The sequence below is a fragment of the Carettochelys insculpta genome, chromosome 8 (assembly GCF_033958435.1).
Source record: "Carettochelys insculpta isolate YL-2023 chromosome 8, ASM3395843v1, whole genome shotgun sequence".
Classification (NCBI taxonomy): Eukaryota; Metazoa; Chordata; order Testudines; family Carettochelyidae; genus Carettochelys; species Carettochelys insculpta.
In genome coordinates, this window is record NC_134144.1 from 74,871,057 (window position 1) to 74,897,998 (window position 26,942).

Consider the following 26,942-nt stretch of genomic DNA (forward strand, 5'->3'; position numbering starts at 1 on the left):
TTTAGCACCACACCTCTTAGGCACCGGACCTGGTTTCGCGTTATTGCCTTCGGCTCCAAAAGGGACGGCGTGACCAAGGGGCAGGGCTGGTGCCCTGGCCTGGCCCCACCCGCCGCCACCTCCTGGACTCTGGCCTCCCGGAGGCGTGGACCAGCGGGCCCTGGACACTGGGGCGTGGGGCCAGCTGGCGGGGGAGGCGGAGCCGCAGGGCGTGGGCGGGGCCAGTTTGGTGTAGCGCAGAGGCGGCCCAGCGTCCGTGAGCCGGGCCGCGGTGGCTGCATGATGCTGTCTGTCCCAGTCTGTCCGTGTGTCTGCGTCTGTGTGTCCCGCTGCTGCGGAGCAGGGAGCCCACGCAGCGCCCGCCTCTGCAGAGACTGTGCCAGGCCGGGCTGGGCCGAAGGACTGGGGAACATGGACAGTGGGCAGCTGAGGAGCGTACGCGCCTGGGCCGGGGGCAAACAGCCCCTGGCAGCCTCCCCCCCGCCAGCCTCGGCGCCGGCTGTGACGCGCACAGGCAGCCCGTTGCGGCCCCAGGGTCCCCAGGCCTGGGTGCTCCTGGCTGGAGGGAGGGGCCCTAGGGAGCTGGGGGTGGGACCCTTCTGTAGCTCGAATAAAGTGTGTTTGGTAAAGAGCTGTGTAGTCTGTTCCTGTCCCAGAGCCCCAACCCCTTCGGGTCCTGCTGCACTCGGCACCCTCTGCTGCTGCCTGGGGTCACACTGCCCCTCCTTCCTGGCATGTCCCCGTGGCCCTGCCACCCTTACTTGGGCACCGTCCTTCTCCCGTACTTGGCATGTCCCCAGCCCTCTGCCATTCCCTGCATGTCTGGGGCCTCCCCCCACCCCCCGTTCCCTTGCAGCTGCTGAGGTGCATTTCTCTCTCCCCAGCGCACCCCAGGGGCCAGGCTCTGGCCGTGGCGGTGCCCCTGCAGGACGTGGCGGTGGGGGCCGGGGAGACGGCGCTCTTCGAGTGCCTGGTGACGGGCCCGCCGGACCTGGATGTGGACTGGCTGTCCCAGGGGCGGCTGCTGCAGCCTGCCCTGCTCAAGTGCAAGATGCATTTTGACGGGCGCAAGTGCAAGCTGCTGCTCACCTCCGTGCACGAGGACGACAGTGGCGTCTACACCTGCAAGCTGAGCACCGCCAAGGGTAAGGGCCCTGCGCCCGCGTGCGGGGGCAGCCAGAGCCCAGCCTGCCAGGGGCACCACCACTGCCCTGGGAGGGGAAAGCTGGTATTGGCGGGGGACCAGAGTGGGCCAGGCGGGCTGAGCTCTCTGGGGGGCTTTTCTTTCCTTGCCAGCCGCAGCTCCTGTTCCAAGCCCCAGGCTGGGTCCTGGCCACGGGATCTCTGCAGCTGCTGGCAGCTGTCTGGGCCCTTGCTGCCCACCTGCTGCTGGGATGGGGCTGGAGAACCCAGTGGGGAGCTGGCCTGGGAGCCCCGTGGTCTGGGGATGGAGGGCACCTGCCTGGGCTGGGCCTGCCTTTCCTCCCCCCTTGCTCCTGGGGGGCAGGAGCGCCCCAGCCCTGGGGACTGTTGGAGGGAGGCTCAGGTGTTGGCCCAGCACCCAGGAGCAGCTGCTGCGTGTCCCCTTCAGTGCTGGGTGATGGGCCTGTTCCTCCCTCTGTTGTACACCGAGTGCGGAGGGCATTTGGTACGTGCGCCAGTGTGGCAGCGGTGGGGATCTGGGGGGACAGGGCTGGGGTGCTGGGGGTGAAGGTTCTGGGGTGGGGCTCCAGGGTTGATGCAGTTCAGCATCCCCAAGCTCTGCCCCCATCCGCAGGCAGGAGTGACCCACTCAGCAGGGCCGTGTCTACACTTGGCCAGAATTGCGACAGGGCCGTGCTAATGGCCAAACCAGAGAGTGCTAATGAGGCGCTGAAATGAATATTCAGTGCCTCATTAGCATGCTGCCGGCCGGGCTCCTGGAAAGTGCCACGATTCAATCGCGCGGCTCGTCTACACGGGGCCCTTTTCGAAAGGATCCCGCAAAGGTCGCGGGAATAAGGGGATTTCAACGTTTGCAGGGCCCTTTCGAAAAGGGTCCTGTACAGACGAGCCACGCAATCAAAACGTGGCACTTCCCAAGTGCTGCAGCCAGCAGCATGCTAATGAGACACTGAATATTCATTTCAGCACCTCATTAGTATTCTCCGATTCGACCATTAGCATGGCCCTGTTGAAATTTTGAACAAGTGTAGACAAGGCCCAGGAGAACACCGGGTTCATTAGCCGACAGGACACAGCGTCGTACAGAAGAGTCAGTGCAGCCGGCAGAGACAGCCAGTCCCATCCATGCTGGGGAGAGGAGGCCCCGAGGGGCCCCCAGAGCCGGGGCCTGGCCCCTTCCCTTGTCTCTCTCTCTCCCAGCCCAGACTCACTGCTTCCAACTCCCAGTTCCAATTCAAACCCCTCAGGCTCCACCTCCCCCTTTGTCTGCAGTACAAAGGTGTCACCTGGTCACCAGGTTACCCTCAGCAGGAGACCCCCACCCTCTGTGACACACACCCCACACGCCCCAGTCCATCACATCTCTCCCCACTTCCAGACCGAACTGAGCGGGGTCACTCAGCCGGTGACCTGGGGAAGTTCGGGGCCCTTCCCTCGTGATCGGGCATCGTCTGTACCCTCGGTGCTGCCCTTGATGTGCACCACCTCCATGTCATAATCCTGCCGGGGGAGGCTCCACCTCAGGAGCTTGGTATTGGCCCCTTTCATGTGATGCAGCCGGGCAAGTCCCGTTGGTTCCCTCGGGTTGGTCGGTCTCCCTGCTTCAGCCCCGGTCCATCAGCCACGTTCTCAAGTCGGGCGGGCAGAGCCCATACAGATGCTGCAGCACCAACAGATCAAATAGTTCTTTTCTGATCTGGGCCCTGCCCTGTCTGCCCACCAGTCCACACAGCTGCTCCAGCCAATGTCTGGAATTCAGTTACAGTCCAGTAAGGGAAGGTACAAATGCTTCCACCCTTGGCATTTAGCCAGACCACCAAAATGGTTGTGTGCCTCAGTTTCCCCTTCCATGCCACACAATAGGTTTGGAATGTTCCTCCTCACGTGAGAGGTTGCAAGACGAGTTACAGGGAACAACGGTGACATTTCAGAATTACAAACACCTTCAATGGACAGTTCATCCTTATACATCCATGTCATCATGTTACACGGCTCTTTCCAAACATTCAGTGCATGGTACAATTCTACAGCGTTTGGTAGCAGCACCCCTTGGTTACAGCAGTCAGCGTGAGTAACAGAACAACCCCATTGCAACTGCACATTTATGTTGCTCTTTGGTAGACCACAACTTGTGTGTAACATCCTGAGAATCTGGTATTTTGGGGATAAATGGCTGAGGCCTTTCTTAGCACCATCAAGTTCTAATCTTCTCTCTTGCCCCCTGGGGTGGAAATCTGATCTCCCTGGCTGTGCCCTCCCTTCTAACAAGAGCTGGGCTGTTAGTGATCCTTGGGAAAACCTCCTTCTCCCCGCCAGTCTGGAAATTTGCGAACCAAACTGCTTTCTCAAAAAAAGAAGCAGCCAAGTTGCACTTTAAACACTAACAAAATAATTTATTAGGTGATGAGCTTTCGTGGGACAGACCCACTTCTTCAGACCAGAGCCAGACCATTCTCAGTGCCTTAACCATTGAGTCTGTTCTGGTCTGGCTGTGGTCGGAAGAAGTGGGTCTGTCCCACGAAAGCTCATCACCTAATAAATTTTGTTAGTCTTTCAAATGCTACTTGACTGCTTTTTTGTTTTGGTAGTGTACAGACTAGCAGGGCTTTCTCTCTGTTGCTTTCTGAAAGTTGCTTTGTGAGTCCCAGACTCAGACTCCACATGGAGGAATCCCTGTTTGTCCCTTACTGGACCACCAGGCCCACAGCTCCTTTGTCCTCCCACCTCCAACTTCTGCCTCCCCATGGAATCAGAAGTGGAGACCATTACGAGAATATGTGTGTTCCAATCACCTGGAGATGGGGAATTGCTGGTGCTCTCCTGCAAGTGACCTGGCTCAGGACCACATTCCCAGGACACTGGTCACACCCAGTCACTTGGTTCTCACAGGGCTGCTCACACTCCCTTATAGTTTTCACTTTACCTGAACCAACTTCCAACTCCTGAGAAACCTTCACCCTGCCTGCTTTGGACCCTTCCAGAGCACAGCCAGTGGTTTCACACTCAGGCAGGTCCTGGCCATCAGGAGCTGAAACAAACTTCTCCCCAGACAAAGGGCTGCTCTGGCGCTTACAGACAAGCACCTTTCCTGTTCACTCTCCTCCACCTCACTCCCATTTTCTGCAGTCCCCACACACAGGTCAGGAAAAGTTTCAGGGAAATTCTCTTCCTCAAGAGCTCCCCCAAACAACAGCTCACCCCTGTCTGCCTCCACGGGGGCACTGCTCCCTTGAGCCACAACCAGCTCCTGGGTTTCACCTACACCCAGGATCACTTCTGGCCCATCAGGCAGATTCCCACAAAATCCCCCTCCAGGCAGACAGCTCGTATCACCAGACAGAAGGTCAGGGTCCCTTTCCTCCCTTCTGCTACCAGCTCCTTTATCTTCATCAGCAGCGTAACTCCACTGCCCGTCTGCTCTTCCTGTGTCCTGGCGAGAGGATGACTCTGGTAGGACAGAGTCCTCTCACCCCTCCCAGTAACACCTCAGCATCAGGCAAAGAACTAGTACCAAAATCACCTGGTCTCTGGGATTCCCTGATGATACTAACTGGATCAGACCGAGTTAAAGCATCATCCCCGCCCCCCGAGAGACACAGAGGCAGGCCCACTTCCCATCTGGGCTTCAGCTGCCCTCAGATCCAGCCCTGGGATCTTGGCCCCATCTCGAGCCCCCACAAGCTCCGACAAAGGATTCACTTCCCCAGAAGCAGAAGCAACTTTTCTTGCACCAAGGACCAGCGTCCTTATCAGGGACACCACTGCCCATCCCGGAGCCATTCCCTCTGTTCCAGCCCCCATGGCTGGATTCAGAGTCACACCTGGGATGCTCTTTCCTGGTGGTTCCCTCTCCAGCCACCCCAGGCTGGGGAATTCTCCTCAGGTAATGGACGAGTTTCCTCGTTGTCGCAGGCTCTGCTTCTTCCCCAGGCTGCTGCTGCTGTTCAGCACAGACAGACAATGGGAGACACTCTCTCCTTTGTCCCAGCCCCCCGGCTGGTCTCACACACACACAGAAGGTGAGGCAGCTTCTCTCACAGACAACTTGCCATTCCCAGGGGACGAGCTGCTTTCCTGCACAGACACACAGGCACCTTCCTCGGCCCAGGCCTGGAAAACTCTTCGCAGGTCTGTCTTGGTCACTAGCAGACGGTGGGTTGGAATTGCTCCTTCCCTCCTTGAGCTCTGACAGGCCACTCGGTTCAGAGCTCCAGGCAGTCCAGGGTTCCCTGCCCCGATTTGGGCTCACCCCTGCAGCAGTTTCCTGAACCCTCAGCTCTGCCACTGCACATCCACGCTGCTGCTCTCTTTCTCTCAGTTGATCTGATCCTTAAAGCTCAAGTCACTTTCCAGGTGCTGCTGCTTCACAGCGGAGTTGCTTAGCGTGGTTACAGGCTCTCAGGCCGAAGCCCTCTGCACCCCACGATCCCTGCAAGAATCCCTTCAGTGTGCCAGACTCCCCAGGGTTAGGCCGTAGGCCCCTCTGCACTCTAGGACGGACTCCAATGGACTCCCGGGAGTAACCCCCCCTTGGGTGTGACACACCATCTCGAGGACCACGACCACAGTTGCTCGGGTTCAGCTGCAGACCCCTTCCCCTTGGGGAACTGCACCTCACTGCCCGTCAGCACACCTGGGTCTCGCTGGCCCCCTTCCTCCTGCACCCCTGTCACTTATTGCTGGATGCTCCATCCTCGGGTTGCAGCACATCCTACTTCTAACACCAGTGTGATGGGGTTCAGGGGTCCCCAAGCTCTGCACCCCATCTGCAGGCAGGAGTGACTCTCACTCAGCAGGAGAACAGCGGGTTTATTAGCCGACAGGACACAGCGTCGTACAGAGGAGTCAGTGCAGCCGGCAGAGACAGCCAGTCCCATCCATGCTGGGGAGAGGAGGCCCCAAGGGTCCCCTGGAGCCGGGGCCTTGCCCCCTCCTTTGTCTCTCTCTCTCCCAGCCCAGACTCACTGCTTCCAACTCCCAGTTCCAATTCAAACCCCTCAGGCTCCACCTCCTCCTTTGTCTGCAGCCCAGAGGTGTCACCTGGTCGCCAGGTTACCCTCAGCAGGAGCCCCCCACCCTGTGTGAGCCCCACACGTACACATGTATCCCCCACTACACAGCAGACCGCACCCCTGGACTGCAGGCGGTACACAGCAGGCGTGTCTTGGTTCTCTAGGGCAGGCTCTTTCTCAGTCAGCCCTGGCTCAGCTTCCACTGCAGTTCCTCTGCTGACCCTGGGGAGGTGCTTCTGGAACCCCCGAAACGTGCCAGCTCGCTAACGCCAATGGGAGCTTTGGGAAAATTGGGGTTCCAGGTGCACCAAAACGTCCCACACGGCTGTGGACTCATTTAAAACAAGTCCGTAACCTGCTCCCCTGCGGGAGGGCGCCTGTCTCCCACGTCCCCAGGTACCCGTCTGGATCTGGGCCATTGGCTGTCACTTTCAACTGGCTTATCTTCCCCAACCTTCTGTCTGCCAGCGCAGCAGCTGAGCAGCACCCGCTCCTCGCGGCGTCAGACCTGCCCGGGGAGGCAAATTACTTTTCGGGGCATAACAAGCCTGGCAGGAGGGGGAAAATGGGCTCAAGGTTTAGCACTTGCAAGGCCTTTTCCCCTGGGAATTCTGAGAGAGGAATAAACCCCCAGGGGGGAGCTCAGCCCACTGCCCAGCCCCTGGGCGTTTTCCTGGCTGGTTTCTGTACCAGACGTGTGCGGTCGGTCGGTGGGACTCAGGGGGCTTTTGCCTGATGTTGCCCGGACCGAGCGGTGAGCCGGGGCTGTGCTTGCTCTGTTCGGTGCACCGCTCGCACGCTCTGTGCCGCGCCAGCATGGCCATGGTAGCTACGCCTCCGCGGCAGCTGCTGCCTGGGACAAGCCCCGTCGCCCTTGCCGGGTGTGTGGCTTGTGCACTTGGCTGTCTCCCGGCAGCTTGCCCTCGTGGAGCTCGTAAGCTCATGTAGGTGCTCACCTTGGCAAGCCCAGTGCCGCCTCAGCAGCGTGAGAGTCGTACGAGCCACGTTTGACCCCGGCTGAGCTGGGAAACGAGCTGCAGTGAATGGATTGCGCCCCAGGCTGCTTGGCTGGGGAGTGGAGCCTGCTCCCAGCCGGGCTTCTTGGGCTTGGGGCCAGGGAAGAGGCATCTCTCCCTCTCTTAGGCCTTGAAAATTGGAGGTGGCTGTCCGGGAGGGAGAACTGCCTGTAGGGATCTAGGGGTCCTGGTGCCCCCCAAGCCGAGTGAGAGGCACCAGTGTGACGGTGCTGCCCGGACAGCCGCCCTCCTGCACTGGCAGGCGGGAATAAGCAGTGTCTGCGCTCGTCAGCACGGGCCTGGCCTCGGCTGGCGCAGCGGTGCCCGTTCTGGGCACTGCCCTGGGGTGGAGGTGGCAAACTGGCGAAAGTCCCGAAACCCTGGCCTCCGGGCAGCCGGCCCCAGTGGGGCGGGGCTGGAGAGGAGAGGGCAGGGGCGACGGGAGAACAGCTCTGGCCAGGAGAGGCTGCTGTGCCATGGAGGTGGATTGACTTGTTCTCAGCCGCGGGGCTCAGGGCCGGCCGGTGGGGTTCAGCTGCAGCCAGGCCGGGGTTGGCGGGACAGGAGGGACTACCCGGGAGGCCGAGCCTTGGGACAAGCTGTCCGGGAGGCCATGGAGCCTCCAGCACTGGCAGGTGTGAGCACGGGCTGCGGGGAGCTGCCGGGGCTGGGGCCGGCCCAGGCCGGGGCCGGCTGGCTGGCGAGGGCTGACCCTGCCTTGCGAGGCGTCCGGAAGATGAGGCCTGGAAAGCCGGGGGGGCCCCAGCCATGGACCCAGCTCTCAGCCCAGAGACGTCGTTTCCTCTGCTGGGCTGGGTTCCAGACGGGCAGTGCCACAGCTGCCAACCCCCTGTCACCAGCCCCTCCACCCCCCAGTCATCAGTGCTCCTGCCACTAACCTCTGATCTGCCATCAGTGCTCCTGGCTGCTAACCCCGCACCTTAGCCATTAACCTCCCTGAAACACAGCCGGGCTCTGGGGGCCGCTGCTGAGAGCTCACATCAGGACAAATTGCTCAGGGACAACCCCTGACCAGGGTCCTCCTCTGTCTGGCACCAAACCCACCTCCCAGGGCACTTCTGTTCTCCACACCAGGCAGCCAGACGCCCCACCAGCACCTCCCTCCCACACGCCAGCCTCCTTGGGCCCCAGCCCGTCCCCTCCGCACACAGGGGAGAGGTCGTGGAACCCACCTCAGCCCATCCAGGCAGGTTATTCCTGCCCCCAAGGACCAGACGCTGTAGCAGGACGGGGCTTCTGGGCACAGCTAAGGAAATCAACCCAGGGTGTCTTAGCTCAACTCCGGGCCATTCACAGCCCAGGCTGGGATTTCCTTCTCACTGAGGCAAATCCACCCAGCCACCACAGCACCTCTGCCAGTCCCCCTGGCCAGCCAGAGCCACACAAGCAAACCCCCAGATTTCAGAGCTACTTCCCAATGCCCAGACCCACAGCCCCCTACTCGGGTGAGAGGTTCTTAAAACCTGTTTCGCCAACTCCACACAGATTCTTGTGGGCCCCAGAGGGTCCAGCCACAGCCCCAGGTCGATGTACACTTGGCTCTAACCCAACACACCACGCCGACGCCAACCCTTCAGCTCTAAAACCTGAAGGTTCATTCGCAAAGACAGCCAGACAGAGCAGGCTGCGAGAGAAGGTCTTCGTGTGCTACTTACACGACATAGGTCGGTTACAGCTACGGCCGCAGCAGCCACGTTCTGTGCTGATTCGTGTAAGTCTTTGCAAGCGTCCTTCCGAGGGACGGGCTCCGCCCGGGCAGGCTTCGGTCGTGGGACTGACAGAACAAAGGGGGACGCTGCCCGGGGAGGGAAAAGTCTGTTCACCTTCCCATCAGGCACTGGAGAGTCAGGGGCACCTGAGCCAGGTGGCTGCTGTGGCCTCTGCCGCTGGACGCATCCCAGGTGACAGTCCCACATCCCTGAGCTGTGTATGGGCCAGCTGGGAGTCGGGTCCTTCAGTTGAGTCCATCACCCGCGCCGGGGCGGGGATCTCGCCTGCCTCGGTGAGACTCGTCACTCACACGTTCCCAAAGCAGCGCGAGCCAATAGCTAGAACTTCTCGTACAACACGGCGCAGACACACCTCACGTGGACAGATTCGGGGACACCTCCCTTGGGCCACCGGGCACAGGAGTCGGTGCCACTCGGCACAGTGGTGACAGAAGTGGCGTCCATATTCCTTTTAAAAATCCAGTGACGACATAGCCACATCCCCAGGTCCATGTGTACCTCAGAGCTGACCCGAAGAGCAGCTGGGCCAGGCCTTCAGCATCTGCCAGCTGAAGGGTTATTAATAAACAGAAAGATGAAGGTGAGAGTAGAAGTGGTAAAGGGATCAAATTGCGCACGTTGATCACGAAAGTCCTTGGTGCCAGTGTGATGGGGGGCAGTGCATGTGTCTCACAGGGGTTGTGGGGCTCCTGCTGGGGGTAACCTGGGAACCAGGTGACACCTCTGGGCTGCAGACAAAGGGGGAGGTGGAGCCGGAGGGGTTTGAATTGGAACTGGGAGTTGGAAGCAGTGAGTCTGGGCTGGGAGAGAGAGAGACAAAGGAGGGGGCCAGGCCCCAGCTCTGGGGGCCCCTTGGGGCCTCCTCTCCCCAGCATGGATGGGACTGGCTGTCTCTGCCGGCTGCACTGACTCCTCTGTACGACGCTGTGTCCTATCGGCTAATAAACCCGCTGTTCTCCTGCTGAGTGAGAGACTCTCCTGCCTGCAGACGGGTGCAGAGCCTGGGGGACCCTGAACCCCATCACACGGGTGTCAGAAGTGGGATGTGCTGCACCCCAAAGATGGAGCATCCAGCAGTAAGTGATGGGGGCTGAGGAGGAGGAAGGGGGCCAGCGAGACCCAGGTGTGCTGACGGGCAGTGAGGTGCAATTCCCTAAGGAGGAAGGGCCTGTAACCAAACCCGAGCAACTGCGGTTGTGGTCCTCGAGAGGGGGTGTCACACCCGAGGAGGGGTTACTCCTGGGAATCTGTTGGAGTCGGTCCCAGAAGGTGGAGGGGCCGAGAGCCCAACTCCCAGGAACAAGTGACCCACGAGGAGGCTGACGCTGAATGAGTTCTTCCCAAGACAGTGTGCTCATGGTCCTTGAGAGCGGGTGTCACGCTGAAGAAGGGGTTCCGCTGGGAGTCTGTTGGAGTCGGTCCCAGAGGGCAGAGGGGCCTACGGCCTAACCCTGGGCAGCTTGTGACCCGCAAGGAGCCTGGCACACTGAAGGATTCTTCCAGGAAGTGTGGGGTGCAGAGGGCATCAGCCTGTGAGCCGGCAACCCCACTCAGCAACTCTGCTGTGAAGCGGCAGCACCTGGAAACTGAATTGAGATTAAAGGAGCTGGACAAGGCAGCGTGGATGTGCAGTGGCAGAGCTGAGGGTTAAGGAGAATCCTGCAGGGGTGAGCCCAGATTGAGGCAGGGAACCCTGGACTGCCTGGAGCTCTGAACCGAGGGGCCTGCCGCAGCTCAAGGAGGGAAGGAGCGATTCCAACCCACCGTCTGCTAGTGGCCAAGACAGACCTGTGAAGAGTTTTCCAGGCCTGGGCCGAGGAAGGTGCCTGTGTGTCCGTGCAGGAAAGCAGCTTGTCCCCTGGGAATGGCAAGTTGTCTGTGAGAGAAGCTGCCTCACCTTCCAGGCGTGTGTGTCTGAGACCAGCCGAGGGGCTGGGACAAAGGAGAGAGTGTCTCCCATTGTCTGTCTGTGTTGAACAGCAGCAGCAGCCTGGGGAGAGAGCAGAGCCTACATTTGGAAAAGGTGCCAAGGAGGAAACTCCTCCATTGTCTGAGGAGGATTCCCCAGCCTGGGGTGGCTGGAGAGGGAACCAGGAAAGAGCATCCCAGGTGTGACCCTGAATTCAGCCATGGGGGCTGGAGCAGAGGGAATGGCTCTGGGATGGGCAGTGGTGTCCCTGATAAGGACACTGGTCCTTGGTGCAAGAAAGATTCTCTCTGCTTCTAGGGAAGTGAATCCTTTGCCTGAGCCTGTGGGGGCTCGAGATGGGGCCAAGATCCCAGAGCTGGATCTGAGGGCAGCTGAAGCCCAGATGGGCAGTGGGCCTAACTCTGTGTCTCTCAGGGGGGATGATGCTTTAACTCGGTCTGATCCAGTTAGTATCATCAGGGAATCCCAGAGACCAGACGATTCTGGTACTTGTTCTTTGCCTGATGCTGAGGTGTTACTGGGAGGGGTGAGAGGACTCTGTCCTACCAGAGTCATCCTCTAGCCAGGACACAGGAAGAGCAGACGGGCAAGGGAGTTAAGCTGACTGATGAAGATAAAGGAGCTGGCAGCAGAAGGGAGGAAAGGGACCGTAACCTTCTGTCTGGTGGTACTGGCTGTCTGCTTGGAGGGGGATTATGTGGGAATCTGCCTGATGGGCCAGAAGTGATCCTGGGTGTAGGTGAACCCCAGGAGCTGCTGGTGGCTGAAGGGAGCAGTGCCCCTGTGGAGCCAGACAGGGGGGAGTTGTTGTCTGGGGGAGCTCTTCAAGAGAATTTCCCTGAAACTTCTCCTGACCCGTGTGTGGGGACTGCAGAAAATGGGAGTGAGGTGGAGGAGAGTGAACAGGAAAGGTGCTTGTCTGTAAGAGCCAGAGCAACCCTTTGCCTGGGGAGAAGTTTGTTTCAGCTCCTGATGGCCAGGACCTGCCTGAGTGTGAAACCACTGGCTGTGCTCTGCAAGGGTCCAAAGCAGGCAAAGTAAAAGTTTCTCAGGAATTGGAAGTTGGTTCAGGTAAAGTGAAAACTCTCAGGGAATGTGAGCAGCCCTGTGAGAACCAAGCGAAACAGGTGTACAGTCAGTCTCTGTAGGATGCAGGAGAGGTTCAGCAATTCCCCATGTCCAGATGCTGGAAACACTTATATTCTCACACTGGACTCCACTTCTGATTCCATGGGGAGGCAGAAGTTGGAGGTGGAAGGACAAAGGAGCTGTGGGCCTGGTGGGCCAGTAAGTGATAAACAGGGATTCCTTCATGTGGATTCTGTGTTTGGGACTCAAAGCAACTTTCAGAAAGCAACAGAGCAGGAGTTTGGTTTGCAAATTTCCAGACTGGCTGGGAGGAGGAGGTTTTCCTGAGGATCACTAACAGCCTAGCTAGTGTTAGAAGGGAGGGCACAGCCAGAGAGATCAGATTTCCACCCCAGGAGGCAAGAGAGAAGATTAGAACTTGATGGTGCTAAGAAAGGCCTCAGCCGTTTATCCCCAAAATACCAGATTCTCAGGGATGTTACACAAAGGTTGTGGTCTACCAAAGAGCAACGTAAATGTACAGTTGCAATGGGTCTGTTCTGTAACTCACACTGACTGCTGTAGCCAGTGGGTGCTGATACCCAAAGCTGTAGAATTGTACCATGTACTGACTGTTTGGAAAGAGCCATGTGACATCATGACATGGATGTAGAAGCATGAATTGTGTGTTGAAGGAGTCTGTAACTCTGAAATGTCACCATTGTTCCCTGTAACTAGTCTTGCAACCTCTCACATGAGGAGGAACATTCCAAACCTATTGTGTGGCATGGAAGGGGAAACTGAGGCACACAACCATTTGGGTGGTCTGGCTAAATGCCAAGGGTGGAAGCATTTGTACCTTCCCTTACTGGACTGTAACTGAATCCCAAACATGTGCTGGAGCAGCTGTATGGGCTGGTGGGCAGACGGGGCAGGGCCCAGACCAGAGAAGAACTGTTTGATCTGCTGGTGCTGCAGCAGCTGTATGGGCTCTGCCTGCCCGACTTGAGAACGTGGCTGATGGACTGGGGGCGAAGCAGGGAGACCAACCAACCTGAGGGAACTAAAGGGACTTGCCCGGCTGCATCACATGAAACGGGCCATTGCCAAGCTCCTGAGTTGGAGCCTCCCCCAGCAGGATTATGATGTGGACGTGGTGCACATCAAGGGGAGCACTGAGGGTACAGCCGATGCCCTGTCACGAGGGGAGGGCCCCGAACTTCCCCAGGTCACCGGCTGAGTGACCCCGCTCAGTTTGGTCTGGAAGGTGGTAGAGATGTGATGGAGTGGGGGATACCTGTGTGTGTGTGTGTGAGTGTCTCACAGAGGATGGGGGGCTCCTGCTGAGGGCAACCTTGACGACCAGGTGACACCTCTGGGCTGCAGACAAAGGGGGAGGTGGAGCCGGAGGGGTTTGAATTGGAACTGGGAGTTGGAAGCAGTTAGTCTGGGTTGGGAGAGAGAGAGATAAAGGAGGGGGCCAGGCCCCAGCTCTGGGGGCCCCTCGGGGCCTCCTCTCCCCAGCATGGATTGGACTGGCTGTCTCTGCCAGCTGCACTGACTCCTCTGTAGGACGCTGTGTCCTGTTGGCTAATAAACCCGCTGTTCTCCTGCCGAGTGAGAGTCACTCCTGGCTGCAGACGGGTGCAGAGCTTTGGGGACCCAAACCCCATCACAGCCGGCTGCAGCAGAGGAGAAATAATTGCCTGTTTTACAAGTCTCTGAAGTCCATCCTGTGTTAGGAGGGCTCAGCAATTTCCCCCCCCCCCGCCCCCCGGGCTCAGCGATCCTCCCCAGGCTCAGCAATTCTCACCCCCACCCCCCCAGGCTCAGCCCATCACAGAGGTGCTCCAGAGGTGAGGTGGTGGAGTGAAGCCCAAGAAGGAGACACTTCAGGGCCCTCTCTATCCCCTTGCCCAGGTGGAGAGAGTCCCAGCGCTCTCCCTGGGTGGAAGTACGCCCCAGGCGGGAGCCTGTCATAGGAACAGGTCTCCTGTCCGTCCTGAGTCGGCCCTTCCGCTCACGGGCTGGGCTGAGCATTCACACTGAGTGCCTGAGGCGTGGGTCAGCCCCACTGAGGGGCCACTGGCAGCGGGGTGTGACCCACCCGACCAGTCGCTCTCCCACCACAGGCCGGCCCAGCCGCCATCGGCAATACCAGCACAGAGCCAGTCCTCAGCACGTCACACCCCAACGTGCCCCCCGCCCTGCCCTGCGCAGCCAGAGCCAGCAGTGCCAGCTGCCCGGCTTGCGGCAACGCAGCCCAGCGGGGGCAACGAGGATTTGCATATTCGTATCAGACCCCAGCTGCCAGCCATTAAGCCGCCCTGGGCACTGCCCTCACCCGAGCCCTTAACCCCTTGGCTGCCACCCCTCAGCCACCGCCCCCCAGCCCGTAGGGGAGGGTGAGCTGAGCCCACTCAGCCGCTCCTGGGTTCAGGGCCCAGGGGTGAGGGGAGTCCTGAGCCCTCCTGGACTGGCTGTTGCAGGGCCCCCAGGCTCAACCTGCCTGCAGCCCCTGCCCAGCCCTCACCCTCATGCGTGGCCTGGCGAGCAGCCCGTGTGCCTGGCGCTCACCGCTGCCTTCTCCTGCCTTGCAGAGGAGCTGACCTGCAGCGCCCGGCTGACCGTGCGCCCATCCGTCCAGCCGCTCTTCACCCGCAGGCTGCAGGACCTGGCCGTGGTGAAGGGGCGGACGGCGCGTTTCGACTGCAAGGTCAGCGGCACGCCAGCTCCCACCATCACCTGGACCCACTTCGGTAGGCGCCCCTCCCCGGTGCCCTGCTGCTGTCCTCACCGTAGCCCGGGGACCCCTGTGTCGCCACCCCCCAGGGAACCCCTCTGAGCCCCCACCCTACCGGGGTACCCCTTTGTTCCCCTCACCATAGCCCAGGGACCCCTCTGAGCCCCCACCCTACCGGGGTACCCCTCTGTTCCCCACTGCCATGGCCTGGGGACCCCTCTGTCACCACCCCCCAGGGAACCCCTCTGAGCCCCCACCCTACCGGGGTACACCTCTGTTCCCCTCACCGTAGCCTGGGGACCCCTGTGTCACCACCCCCCAGGGAACCCCTCTGAGCCCCCATCCTACCAGGATACCCCTCTGTTCCCTGCTGCCATGGCCTGGAGACCCCTGTGACCCCCCCACCCTACTGGGATACTCCTCTGTTCCCCACTGCCATGGCCCGGGGACCCCTCTGTCCCCCTCACCATAGCCCAGGGACCCCTCTGTTACCACCCCCCACAGGAAACCCCTCTGACCACCCACCCTACAGGGATACCCCTCTGTTCCCCGCTGCCATGGCCTGGGGACCCCTCTGTCGCCACCCCCTAGGAAACCCCTCTGACCCCCTCACCATAGCCTGGGGACCCCTCTGTCGCCACACCCCCAGGAAACCCCTCTGACCCCGCACCCCACTGGGAAACCCCTCTGTTCCCCGCTGCCATGCCCTGGGAACCCCTCTGTCCACCAACCACCCTGCCGGGACACCCCTCTGTTCCCTGCTGCCATGGGCTGGGGACCCCTCTGTCCCCCAGCCACCCTGCTGGGACACCCCTCTGTTCTCTGCTGCCATGGCCTGAGGACCTCTCTGTCCCCCAACCACCCTGTTGGGACACCCCTCTGTTCCCCACTGCCATGGCCTGGGGAACCCTCTGTTCCCCACTGCCATGGCCTTGGGACCCCTCTATCCCCCAACCACCCTGCCGGGACACCCTTCTGTTCCCCACTGTCATGGCCTGGGGAACCCTCTGTTTGCCGCTGCCATGGCCTGGGGACCCCTCTATCCCCCAACCAACCTGCTGGGACACCCCTCTGTTCCCCACTGCCATGGCCTGGGGAACCCTCTGTTCCCCACTGCCATGGCCTTGGGACCCCTCTATCCCCCAACCACCCTGCCGGGACACCCTTCTGTTCCCCACTGTCATGGCCTGGGAAACCCTCTGTTCCCTGCTGCCATGGCCTGGGGACCCCTCTATCCCCCAACCAACCTGCTGGGAAACCCCTCTATTCCCCACTGCCATGGCCTGGGGACCCCTCTGTTCCCCACCCCCCCGCAACCACCCTGCCAGGACACCCCTCTGTTCCCCACTGCCGTGGCCGGGAGCCACCAACCCGCTCCATCCCTGGGCCTGCCCAGGCTCTGAGCCACCCATGGCACCCCCTCTGCTCTGGGCCGCCCTGGCCTGCCCCAGGGGCATGTCTGCTGGCCTCTGCTCTGGGCTGCAGGCTCCTGGCCAGCGCCATCCCCCAGGTGCGGGGCTGCAGGCAGGCCTGACCCGTGGGGCTCCGTGCCCAGCTGCAGGCAGGGCTGACCCGCACGGCTCCGTGCCCGGCTGCAGGCCAGCCCGTGGAGGATGGCGAGAACGTGCGACGTCAGCAGGAGCAGGGGCTGCACTCGCTGGTGATCACGCACGCAGACAGCGAGGATGAGGGGCAGTACGGGGTCTGTGCCACCAACGAGCACGGCCAGGCGGAGACCTCGGCGGAGCTGTATGTGGAGGATCCACGCCCGGCTGCCGCCTCCCCCATGTAAGAGCTGAGGGGGGCTGCAGGGGGCCCAGGGCCTGACCTCCGGGGCCTGGCCAGCCATGGGGCTCCTAAGGGGGGCGGCTCCATGGGGCTGAGTGTCAGTGCCAGTTGGTGGGCTGCCCGCCCTCCCCGGGGTCTGGCCTGGGGCCCCACTGCTGGGCATGGTAGCGGTGGACTGGGGAGGGGACACTTCCCTGCCCTCATGGCACAGGGCTCTGTTGTCCAGGCCAGGAGCCAGGCCGCTGGCACCACTGGGGCCTGTGCTGCTGGGCTCCTGGCCTGGCATTGGCCCTGAGCTCATGGGCACAGCCCAGCCGTGGCTGGCGTGGATACCGGAGTGCTGTGCCGGAAACTGCTCCTTGGGCAGCGCCCGCTCCGGCTGCCCATCGCCCCTTCCCTGTCTGGGCTCTGGCCAAGCCTGGGCACTGCCTGGGCGCTGCCTGGGGCGCTGTGACCAGTCCTGAACGTGCCTTGAGTCCGTGGTTGAGTTCACAGCTCATGGCGGCTAACGGGCCAGGAGAGCCCGTGTGCTGGGCACAGCCCCGTGGGGAAGGGAGAGCAGCAGCCTGGCGCCCTGTGCCCGTGTGCTGGGCGTGGGGAAGGGAGGGCAGCAGCCTGGCGCCCTGTGCCCGTGTGCTGGGCGTGGGGAAGGGAGAGCAGCAGCCTGGCGCCCTGTGCCCGTGTGCTGGGCGTGGGGAAGGGAGGGCAGCAGCCTGGCGCCCTGTGCCCGTGTGCTGGGCGTGGGGAAGGGAGAGCAGCAGCCTGGCGCCCTGTGCCCGTGTGCTGGGCGTGGGGAAGGGAGGGCAGCAGCCTGGCGCCCTGTGCCCGTGTGCTGGGCTCAGCCCAGGCTCCCCGAGTAGGGCCGGTGGGCGTCTGCTGGCTCGTGGGCATCAGCCCCACGGTGCCCCTCTGAGCAGCACGTGTTGCCCGCAGCTCTGAGGAGGCTGGGCTGGGGCAAAGGGCAGACCGGGGGCGGCGGCACTTGTGGGTCCGGCTGTACTTGCCCCACGGCACTGGCCGTTGCAGGTCCAAGCTGGAGAAGATGCCGTCCATCCCGGAGGAGCCGGAGCTGCCCGAGAGCGAGGTGGAGCACTTCACCATGCCCGACTTCCTCAAGCCGCTGCAGGACCTGGACGTGCTGGAGGCCAAGGAGGCAGTGCTGGAGTGCCAGGTGGCCGGGCTGCCCTACCCCACCATCACCTGGTTCCACAACGGCACCAAGATCTGCAGCTCGGAGGACCGGAAGATGACCCAGTGTAGGGCTCTGGCCGCGCTGGCTCTGCTCTTCGCGGGGTACCCCCTGCGCACCTGCCCGGCCTGCGCACCCCAAGAGGCTCAGCACCCGCCCTCGCCTGTAGCTCACCTGCCTGCCCAGCTCAGCACCCCCTTCTCCAGCCACAGCCCTTGGGGCTGCCCAGCCCCGCTTGGCCGGTGTCCTGCCAGCCGCTCAAGGAGACCTGCTAGCAGAGCTGGAGTCAAAGCACATGGAACAACAGCGCCCCTGGGCCCCCCCCCACAGCGCCCCTGCTGGGAGAGGCCGGGCTGGGGTCCCCGGGAGCCCCCCACACTCGTGCCCCCACAGCGCCCCTGCTGGGAGAGGCCGGGCTGGGGTCCATGGGGGGTCCCCCCACACTCCTGCCCCCACAGCGCCCCTGCTGGGAGAGGCCGGGCTGGGGTCCATGGGGGGTCCCCCCACACTCCTGCCCCCACAGCGCCCCTGCTGGGAGAGGCCAGGCTGGGGTCCATGGGGGGTCCCCCCACACTCCTGCCCCACAGAACCCTGCTGGGAGAGGCCGGGCTGGGGTCCATGGGGGATCCCCCCACACTCCTGCCCCCACAGCACCCTGCTGGGAGAGGCCAGGCTGGGGTCCCCGGGAGCCCCCCCACACTCCTGCCCTGCCCCCACAGCGCCCCTGCTGGGAGAGGCCAGGCTGGGGTCCATGGGAGGCCCCCCCACACTCCTGCCCTGCCCCCACAGTGCCCCTGCTGGAAGAGGCCGGGCTGGGGTCCCCGGGAACCCCCCCACACTCCTGCCCCCACAGCGCCCCTGCTGGGAGAGGCCGGGCTGGGGTCCCCGGGAGCCCCCTCACACTCCTGCCCCCACAGCGCCCCTGCTGGGAGAGGCCGGGCTGGGGTCCATGGGGGGTCCCCCCACACTCCTGCCCCCACAGCGCCCCTGCTGGGAGAGGCCGGGCTGGGGTCCATGGGGGGTCCCCCCACACTCCTGCCCCCACAGCGCCCCTGCTGGGAGAGGCCGGGCTGGGGTCCATGGGGGGTCCCCCCACACTCCTGCCCCCACAGCGCCCCTGCTGGGAGAGGCCGGGCTGGGGTCCCCGGGAACCCCCCCACACTCCTGCCCCCACAGCGCCCCTGCTGGGAGAGGCCGGGCTGGGGTCCCCGGGAGCCCCCTCACACTCCTGCCCCCACAGCGCCCCTGCTGGGAGAGGCCGGGCTGGGGTCCATGGGAGGCCCCCCCACACTCCTGCCCTGCCCCCACAGCGCCCCTGCTGGGAGAGGCCGGGCTGGGGTCCCTGGGAGCCCCCTCACACTCCTGCCCCCACAGCGCCCCTGCTGGGAGAGGCCGGGCTGGGGTCCCCGGGAGCCCCCCCACACTCCTGCCCCCACAGCGCCCCTGCTGGGAGAGGCCGGGCTGGGGTCTCTCCATGCCATGACCCCTGTGCTCCCACTGAACTCCCGTGTGCCGTCCCTGGTCCCCAGTGTGCCCAGCTGGTGCTGAGCGCCGACAGGCTGTGGGGGAGTGGGGCGCAGCAGCCGTCCAACCCTGGTTTCCTTCTCTTCCCTTGCGCACCGCCCGGCAGACAAGGACGTTCACCGCCTCTTCTTCCCGGCTGTCAGCCATGCGCACGCCGGCGTCTACAAGAGCGTCATTGCCAACCGCGTGGGGAAAGCCACGTGCTATGCGCACCTCTACGTGACGGGTACGGGCCTGGGGCTGGCGCTGGGCGGGGGCGGGGCACAGCTGCATGGGGCGGGACCCCTTGGGGCGCAGGTGGCAGTGCTCGGCTGGCTACGGAGGACCCCGCTAAAGGCTGTCAGACCCAGGAGTTCTGTCCCCTCACTGCATTTGCCCAGGGCCTCTGGGGTGGCTCTGCTGGGCCCGGCCCAAGCGGCCTGCTCCTTAGGGCTGGCACGTGCCCATGGTCCATGGCTCATGGGCAGCCGTGCTGGAGGCAGCTGAGTCTGCCTCTTCGGGGTGCTGGCGTCTGCCCCGCCAGGCATCTTGAGCCCACGCACGGCCCCCGAACTTGTGGGGCAGTGGTGGGAGCTGCTGCCAGGCAGAGCAGACCCTAAGCAGGCAGCAGAGGTGCAGGGAGCAGAGCTGTGAGGGGACGTGGCCCATCCCAGGTGTCCCCCCCCACAAGGCTCAGCTGGTCCCTGTGCACAAATGCCATGCGTGAGAGTCTGGGCCCTGCCCACTCGGCAGGCTGCACCCACCTGTGCCATGCCGTGCCATGCCATGCCTGCCTGTTTCTTCCAGACGTGGTGCCAACTGCCCCGGACGGGCCGCCCACTGTGCTCGCCGTGACCGGCAGAGCCATCACGCTGACCTGGAACAAACCCAAGTGGCTGGACTCAGCCATAGGTGAGGTGGGCTAGTGGGTGGGAAGGGAGGCTGGAGACTCCCTGTCACTGGTACGAAGGCCCCAGGACAACCCTGGCTTCCACCAGCACCTCTCAGTGGGCTTGGTGCACAGTGGGGGGTAGGAGTTCATCGGGGGCAGAGGGGAGCTGGGATGAGACTACAGCAAAGAATAATATTGTTGGACACAACAATGGACTTAATGCGTTGGAGAAAAGTCGACATGTTTCCTGTAACGTGAAATGACGGCTCACCAATCTGCTAGAGTTCCCTGAGAGGCCAACAAGCGTGTGGCCAAAGGGAACCAGTGGATATACTGTACTTAGATTTCCAGACAGCCTTGACAGGGCCCTGCACCACAGGCTTGCGAGCCAAGTGAGCTGTCCTGGCATGAGAGGGAAGGTCTCTTGTGGATCGATAACTGGTTAAAAGACAGGAGACACAGGGTAGGAATGAACGGTCCATTTTCACACTGGAGAGAGGTGTAACTAGTGGTGTCCCGCAGGGCCCATACTGGGACCAGCCCTATTCAGCACATTCAGGAACCATCTGGGGAAGGAAGTGAGCAGTGAGGTGGTAAGATTGGCAGATGGTACTAAACTGCTCAAGAGAGTTAAGTGCAAAGTGGACTGTGACGAGCTTCACAAGCATCTCACAAAACTGGTGACTGGGCTGTAAAATGGCGGGTAAATTCAGTGTTGATGAATGCAAAGTAACACACGTTGGGAAACGCAGTACGTGTGAAACGATGGGGGCTCCTGCAGCTGGTTCTGCTCGAGAGATCTTGGACTCACTGTGGACACTTCTCTGAAAACGTCCTCTCGATGGGCAGCAGCTGTCAAAAAGGCGAACAGCACGTTAGGAATCCTGAAGCAAGAAATGGGGAATAAGAGAGACGGTCTCATTGCTTCTCTGTAAATCCCGGGTACGCCCCGTCCGGCACACTGCGCACGTCGCAAACCGGAGAGCGCGGCCCTGGAACAAGTTCCGAAAGGGGCAACAGAAATGCCGAGGGCTTGGGCAGGGCGGTGTGCGGAGAGGTGGAAACGCCGGGGCCTTTCCCGTTCGGAAGGGCGGAGAGGAGAGGAGACCTAGGGGTGTGCTGGAGGTCTGCAGTCACGCCAGGTGTGCAGAAAGTGAACAAGGAGCAGCTCTTTACTCCTTCCTGTAGCACAAGCACTGGGGGTCACCCATGACATGACTGGGCCGCAGGGAGGTTTGTCTTGGGTCCCCCAGTGGCTGGGAGCCAGCGTGGGTAGGAGTGGAGTCTCTGGTCCCCGGCTGCCAGAGGCCGGGAGCAGCTGGCAGGGGCTGGCTCCCTCGGTGTTCCCCTGTTCCGGTCGTCCCCTCTGGACGCTGGGCGAGAGGGGCCACTGGCTCGCTCTGGCCGTGCTGAGACGGGCCGGGGCGATGGAGATGCTGCCCGCTGAGCGGCTGCTCTTCCAGCCAGCCTGCAGCAGCTCCCCTGAGCTTCTGGGGTCTGCGTGGGGTCAAGGCACCCAGCAGGACAGGCACCCGAAGACGCTGAGAACCGTTAGTGCCCGGAGCCCCTGCCGGCATCTTGAGCTCCAGCAGCTGCCCCCAGTCGAGCCAGGCCCTGGCAGTGACCTCCTAGCCGGCGAACGTCGGCTGCTCCCGGGCCCAGCGTGCGGGGAGCGGCCGGGGCAGCAGGGGCAGGGTGGGGAGGTGACCGACTCCGCAGGCAGTGCCAGTGTTCCCGGTGGGCTGAGCGCGGGGGTGGCTGCCCAGGGGAGACTCAGCTGCCGCCCGGCGGAGGAGCAGCGCCCGCAGGCAGGAGCGTCTCTCTGCTGGTGGTGCACGTCTGCGCAGGACTCAGTGCCCACCACAGCAGTTATTCTGCCCTGGGGTGGGGAAAATGAGCAGGAGGTTGCGCTGCACCCAGCCAGGGTGGCCACGCTGGGGTCGAGGGTGCCGAGGAGGGGCGGGGGCAGGCTGGGGCGGGTCGCAGGGTGCCGAGGAGGGGCGGGGCCAGGCTGGGGTCGCAGGTTGCCGAGGGAGGGGTGGGGGCAGGCTGGGGCGGGTCGCAGGGTGCCGAGGAGGGGCTGGGCCAGGCTGGGGTCGAGGGTGCCGAGGAGGGGCGGGGGCAGGCTGGGGGGTCGCAGGGTGCCGAGGAGGGGCTGGGCCAGGCTGGGGTCGCAGGTTGCCGAGGGAGGGGTGGGGGCAGGCTGGGGCGGGTCGCAGGGTGCCGAGGAGGGGCTGGGCCAGGCTGGGGTCGAGGGTGCCGAGGAGGGGCGGGGGCAGGCTGGGGCGGGTCGCAGGGTGCCGAGGAGGGGCGGGGGCAGGCTGGGGGGGGTCGCAGGGTGCTGAGGAGGGGCTGGGCCAGGCTGGGGTCGCAGGTTGCCGAGGGAGGGGTGGGGGCAGGCTGGGGCGGGTCGCAGGGTGCCGAGGAGGGGCTGGGCCAGGCTGGGGTCGCAGGTTGCCGAGGGAGGGGTGGGGGCAGGCTGGGGCGGGTCGCAGGGTGCCGAGGAGGGGCTGGGCCAGGCTGGGGTCGAGGGTGCCGAGGAGGGGCGGGGGCAGGCTGGGGCGGGTCGCAGGGTGCCGAGGAGGGGCGGGGGCAGGCTGGGGGGGGTCGCAGGGTGCTGAGGAGGGGCTGGGCCAGGCTGGGGTCGCAGGTTGCCGAGGGAGGGGCTGGGCCAGGCTGGGGCGGGTCACAGGGTGCTGAGGAGGGGCGGGGGCAGGCTGGGGTCGAGGGTGCCGAGGAGGGGCTGGGCCAGGCTGGGGTCGAGGGTGCCGAGGAGGGGCAGGGGCAGGCTGGGGGGTCGCAGGGTGCCGAGGAGGGGCGGGGGCAGGCTGGGGTCGAGGGTGCCGAGGAGGGGCTGGGCCAGGCTGGGGTCGAGGGTGCCGAGGAGGGGCGGGGGCAGGCTGGGGGGGGTCGCAGGGTGCCGAGGAGGGGCTGGGCCAGGCTGGGGTCGAGGGTGCCGAGGAGGGGCGGGGGCAGGCCGGGGGGGGGGGTCGCAGGGTGCCGAGGAGGGGCGGGGCCAGGCTGGGGTCGAGGGTGCCGAGGAGGGGCGGGGGCAGGCCGGGGGGGGGTCGCAGGGTGCCGAGGAGGGGCTGGGCCAGGCTGGGGTCGAGGGTGCCAAGGAGGGGCGGGGGCAGGCCGGGGGGGGTCGAGGGTGCCGAGGAGGGGCGGGGGCAGGCTGGGGGGGGTCGCAGGGTGCCGAGGAGGGGCTGGGCCAGGCTGGGGTCGAGGGTGCCGAGGAGGGGCGGGGGCAGGCTGGGGTCGAGGGTGCCGAGGAGGGGCGGGGGCAGGCTGGGGGGGTCGCAGGGTGCCGAGGAGGGGCTGGGCCAGGCTGGGGTCGCAGGGTGCCGAGGAGGGGCTGGGCCAGGCTGGGGTCGAGGGTGCCGAGGAGGGGCGGGGGCAGGCTGGGGGGGTCGCAGGGTGCCGAGGAGGGGCAGGGGCAGGCTGGGGGGTCGCAGGGTGCCGAGGAGGGGCTGGGCCAGGCTGGGGTCGAGGGTGCCGAGGAGGGGCGGGGGCAGGCTGGGGGGTCGCAGGGTGCCGAGGAGGGGCTGGGCCAGGCTGGGGTCGAGGGTGCCGAGGAGGGGCGGGGGCAGGCTGGGGGGGGTCGCAGGGTGCCGAGGAGGGGCTGGGCCAGGCTGGGGTCGAGGGTGCTGAGGAGGGGCGGGGCCAGGCTGGGGTCGAGGGTGCCGAGGAGGGGCGGGGGCAGGCCGGGGGGGGGTCGCAGGGTACCGAGGAGGGGCTGGGCCAGGCTGGGGTCGAGGGTGCCGAGGAGGGGCGGGGGCAGGCCGGGGGGGGTCGAGGGTGCCGAGGAGGGGCGGGGGCAGGCTGGGGGGGGTCGCAGGGTGCCGAGGAGGGGCTGGGCCAGGCTGGGGTCGAGGGTGCCGAGGAGGGGTGGGGGCAGGCTGGGGTCGAGGGTGCCGAGGAGGGGCTGGGCCAGGCTGGGGTCGAGGGTGCCGAGGAGGGGAGGGGGCAGGCTGGGGGGGGTCACAGGGTGCCGAGGAGGGGCGGGGGCAGGCTGGGGGGGTCGCAGGGTGCCGAGGAGGGGCTGGGCCAGGCTGGGGTCGCAGGGTGCCGAGGAGGGGCTGGGCCAGGCTGGGGTCGAGGGTGCCGAGGAGGGGCGGGGGCAGGCTGCGGGGGGTCGCAGGGTGCCGAGGAGGGGCTGGGCCAGGCTGGGGTCGAGGGTGCCGAGGAGGGGAGGGGGCAGGCTGGGGGGGGTCGCAGGGTGCCGAGGAGGGGCTGGGCCAGGCTGGGGTCGAGGGTGCCGAGGAGGGGCAGGGCCAGGCTGGGGTCGAGGGTGCCGAGGAGGGGCGGGGGCAGGCTGGGGGGGGTCGCAGGGTGCCGAGGAGGGGCTGGGCCAGGCTGGGGTCGAGGGTGCCGAGGAGGGGCGGGGGCAGGCTGGGGGGGGGTCGCAGGGTGCCGAGGAGGGGCTGGGCCAGGCTGGGGTCGAGGGTGCCGAGGAGGGGCGGGGGCAGGCTGAACTAGGAAGGGAGAGGGGGTCTGGGCGGGCTGAGGGGTTCTGTTGGGGGCAGGGCGAGGGGTGCGATGGGAGGGGGGCCTGGGCTGGGCTGAGAGGCCTTGGGAAGGTGGGTAGTGCAGGGCTGGGACCAAGGCAGCAATGGGCTGTGAGGGGCTGGGAAGGGGGCCGTGGTGGGGGCGGGGCGGGGCCGGGACAGGCCAGGGGGAGGGGACCTGGGCCAGCGTAGGGCTGGATCTACCCCCGGGCAGTGCAGCCTGGAGACACCAGTGGCTGCCTGGTGCTGGGATGGGGCCTGTAGCCTTGGGGCAGGTCGGGGATGGTGCTGGCCGGGAGCCCCAAGCGCAGCCCGGCAATGGCCTCCCCTCTGTGCAGACCCCGCGCTGGTGACCTACACCGTCCAGCAGCAGGTGCTGGGTGCCAGCCAATGGACCATGGTGGCCAGCGGCCTGCGAGATGCCCGCTGCACGCTGCACGGCCTGGCCAAGGGCCCACGGTTCCTCTTCAGGGTGCTGACGGCCACTCCCCGGAGCAGCAGCAAACCCTCGCCTCCCTCGGAGCCGGTGCAGCTCCTGGATCGAGGTAAGGGGGCCGGGGGCTCCCTGGGGCATCGCCCGGCACAGCCTGCAGCAGCGCCGGAAGGCGGGAGCGCACCCAGAGGGGCCGTGGCCCAGCAGCTCTTCGGTCCCCTGCCGCAGTTACTGTGCGCGCTGCTCCCCTGGCCGGAAGGGGCCTGTGACGGGGTCCCTGGGGCAGCCGGGGTCTGTGGCACGGCTGTGCCCCCCGGCCTGGCTGTCCCGCGGTGGTGAGCGAGGCGGCGCCTGGCTCCGAATAGCTCCTTGGAACGCGGCGCTGAGGTTTGACCTGAGCCGCTAGTTCCACGTTTCCCCTGCCCCTCGCGCCCGGAACAGCGCTGCTCTTCCCACGCCAGCGTACCCCGACAAGGCACCCACGGCGGAGCCCCAGCCCCGTGGGCAGGAGCGCTCCCTGCGCGCTCCCGTACCGCCCGGGTAACCCAGCCCGACCCTGCGCTGTGCCGCCCGGGCCCGGGCAGGAGGCTGGCCAGTGTCAGGGGGACACCCAGCAGCCTGGGTAACCCGAGCGGGATTTCCCACCCACTGCAGCCCACCACTGTAACCAGGGAGGTTTGGGGTAGCACCGCAGAGGGTCAAATCAGGGTAGCTCTTAGAGACAGGCCTACTAACAGCTGGAGACCGGGGCCCTGCCTGTGGCGCCCCAGCTCATCACACCGAACGCTTCTGGCCATCGCGCTGCTCAGCCGGACCTCAGACGAGCAGTTCTCTCTGGCGCGCCCACTTCCCTCATGCCCCAGCCCGTCCCCTCCGCACACAGGGGAGAGGTCGTGGAACCCACCTCCGAATCCACCCAGGTTCTTCCTGCCCCCGAGGGCCGGCCGCATCCCCGGCTCAGCGTGCACCTGCCTCGGTTGTGAAGAGAGTCGGTTACACCCCCGCTGCACGGCTCTCGGAGCAGGACCGGCTCGGGGACGGGGCGCACCTCTGGCTTAAAGCAGGGCGCCCGAAGGCAGCCTGCGGAGGGGTGGGGTGGGGTGTCCGTCCTTCCAGCTCAGCTCGCAGGCAAGAGCCTCCAGAGGCGACAAGGTGGAGGCCTGGCCCGTGCGAAGGGAGTCCCATTGTCCTGCGTGGAGTTGTGTCCCAGCGCTGAGACTGTCTCGTCAGCAGCCCCCTGGCCCTGCTGGTCCGTCCCCCTCAGGCGGCGGCCACGGCTCCCGTGCTGATCCGACTGTTCCCAGCAGAGCTCCTGGTCTGTGGGTTGGCACCGCCTGAGGGGCGTTGTCGGTGAAGAACCGCTCTTCGCCCTTTCGCAGGGGGCCAGAGCGCAGCCTCCTGGAGAGCTCACGAGGTCGTCGAGCCCAGGCCCTGGCTGAAATGTCCCCCAAGCAAACGGTGGCCATGCCGGCGCTGAGCCAGGTCTCACCTGCCAGCGCACAAATGACGCCTCCATGGGAGCAGTCTGAGACCAGCAGATCGTCGGCTTTTCACAGGCCCCTCCTGGGGCGGGTTGGCGCAAGGGTCAGCGCAGGACGTAGAACCGCGGGTGCCCCAGTGAGCTGTGCGTTCACCTCCCGGGCCGGGCACGCCACACGCAGTTCTAGGTCAGGGCGAACCCGGGTAACTAGCCCCAGAGCAGCGGCGTCAGGTGGTTGGAGGAGGCCGGCGTAAAAACCCGGAGAGGAGAGGAGAAACGTGCCCAGTCTGAATGTTAACCCTGAGCCCCTGGGTAGGACTTTGCTCGGGCACATCCCGCCCCCCACCCGGCTGAATCGTACTGCACAGGCATCTCCCTGCAGCCTGGGGCTGGCTCCTCGCTGGCGACTTCCTCCTCTCGGCGGTCTGGCTGCTTCCAGCCCAGGCGGGGAGGAGGAGGGCCAGG

At 64.7% G+C, this 26,942-nt stretch overlaps 1 protein-coding gene across 1 annotated transcript in view; it reads left to right on the forward strand.

Annotated features, from left to right (window-relative positions):
• SPEG (striated muscle enriched protein kinase) overlaps nucleotides 1–26,942 on the forward strand; it is a 151,250-nt gene that overhangs the window by 81,789 nt on the left and 42,519 nt on the right. The window contains 7 exon segments of the mRNA XM_075001611.1: nucleotides 885–1,145; nucleotides 14,542–14,700; nucleotides 16,283–16,472; nucleotides 17,499–17,728; nucleotides 19,292–19,411; nucleotides 19,972–20,076; nucleotides 24,903–25,109. Of these exon segments, the coding sequence (XP_074857712.1) occupies nucleotides 885–1,145; nucleotides 14,542–14,700; nucleotides 16,283–16,472; nucleotides 17,499–17,728; nucleotides 19,292–19,411; nucleotides 19,972–20,076; nucleotides 24,903–25,109 (1,272 nt within the window).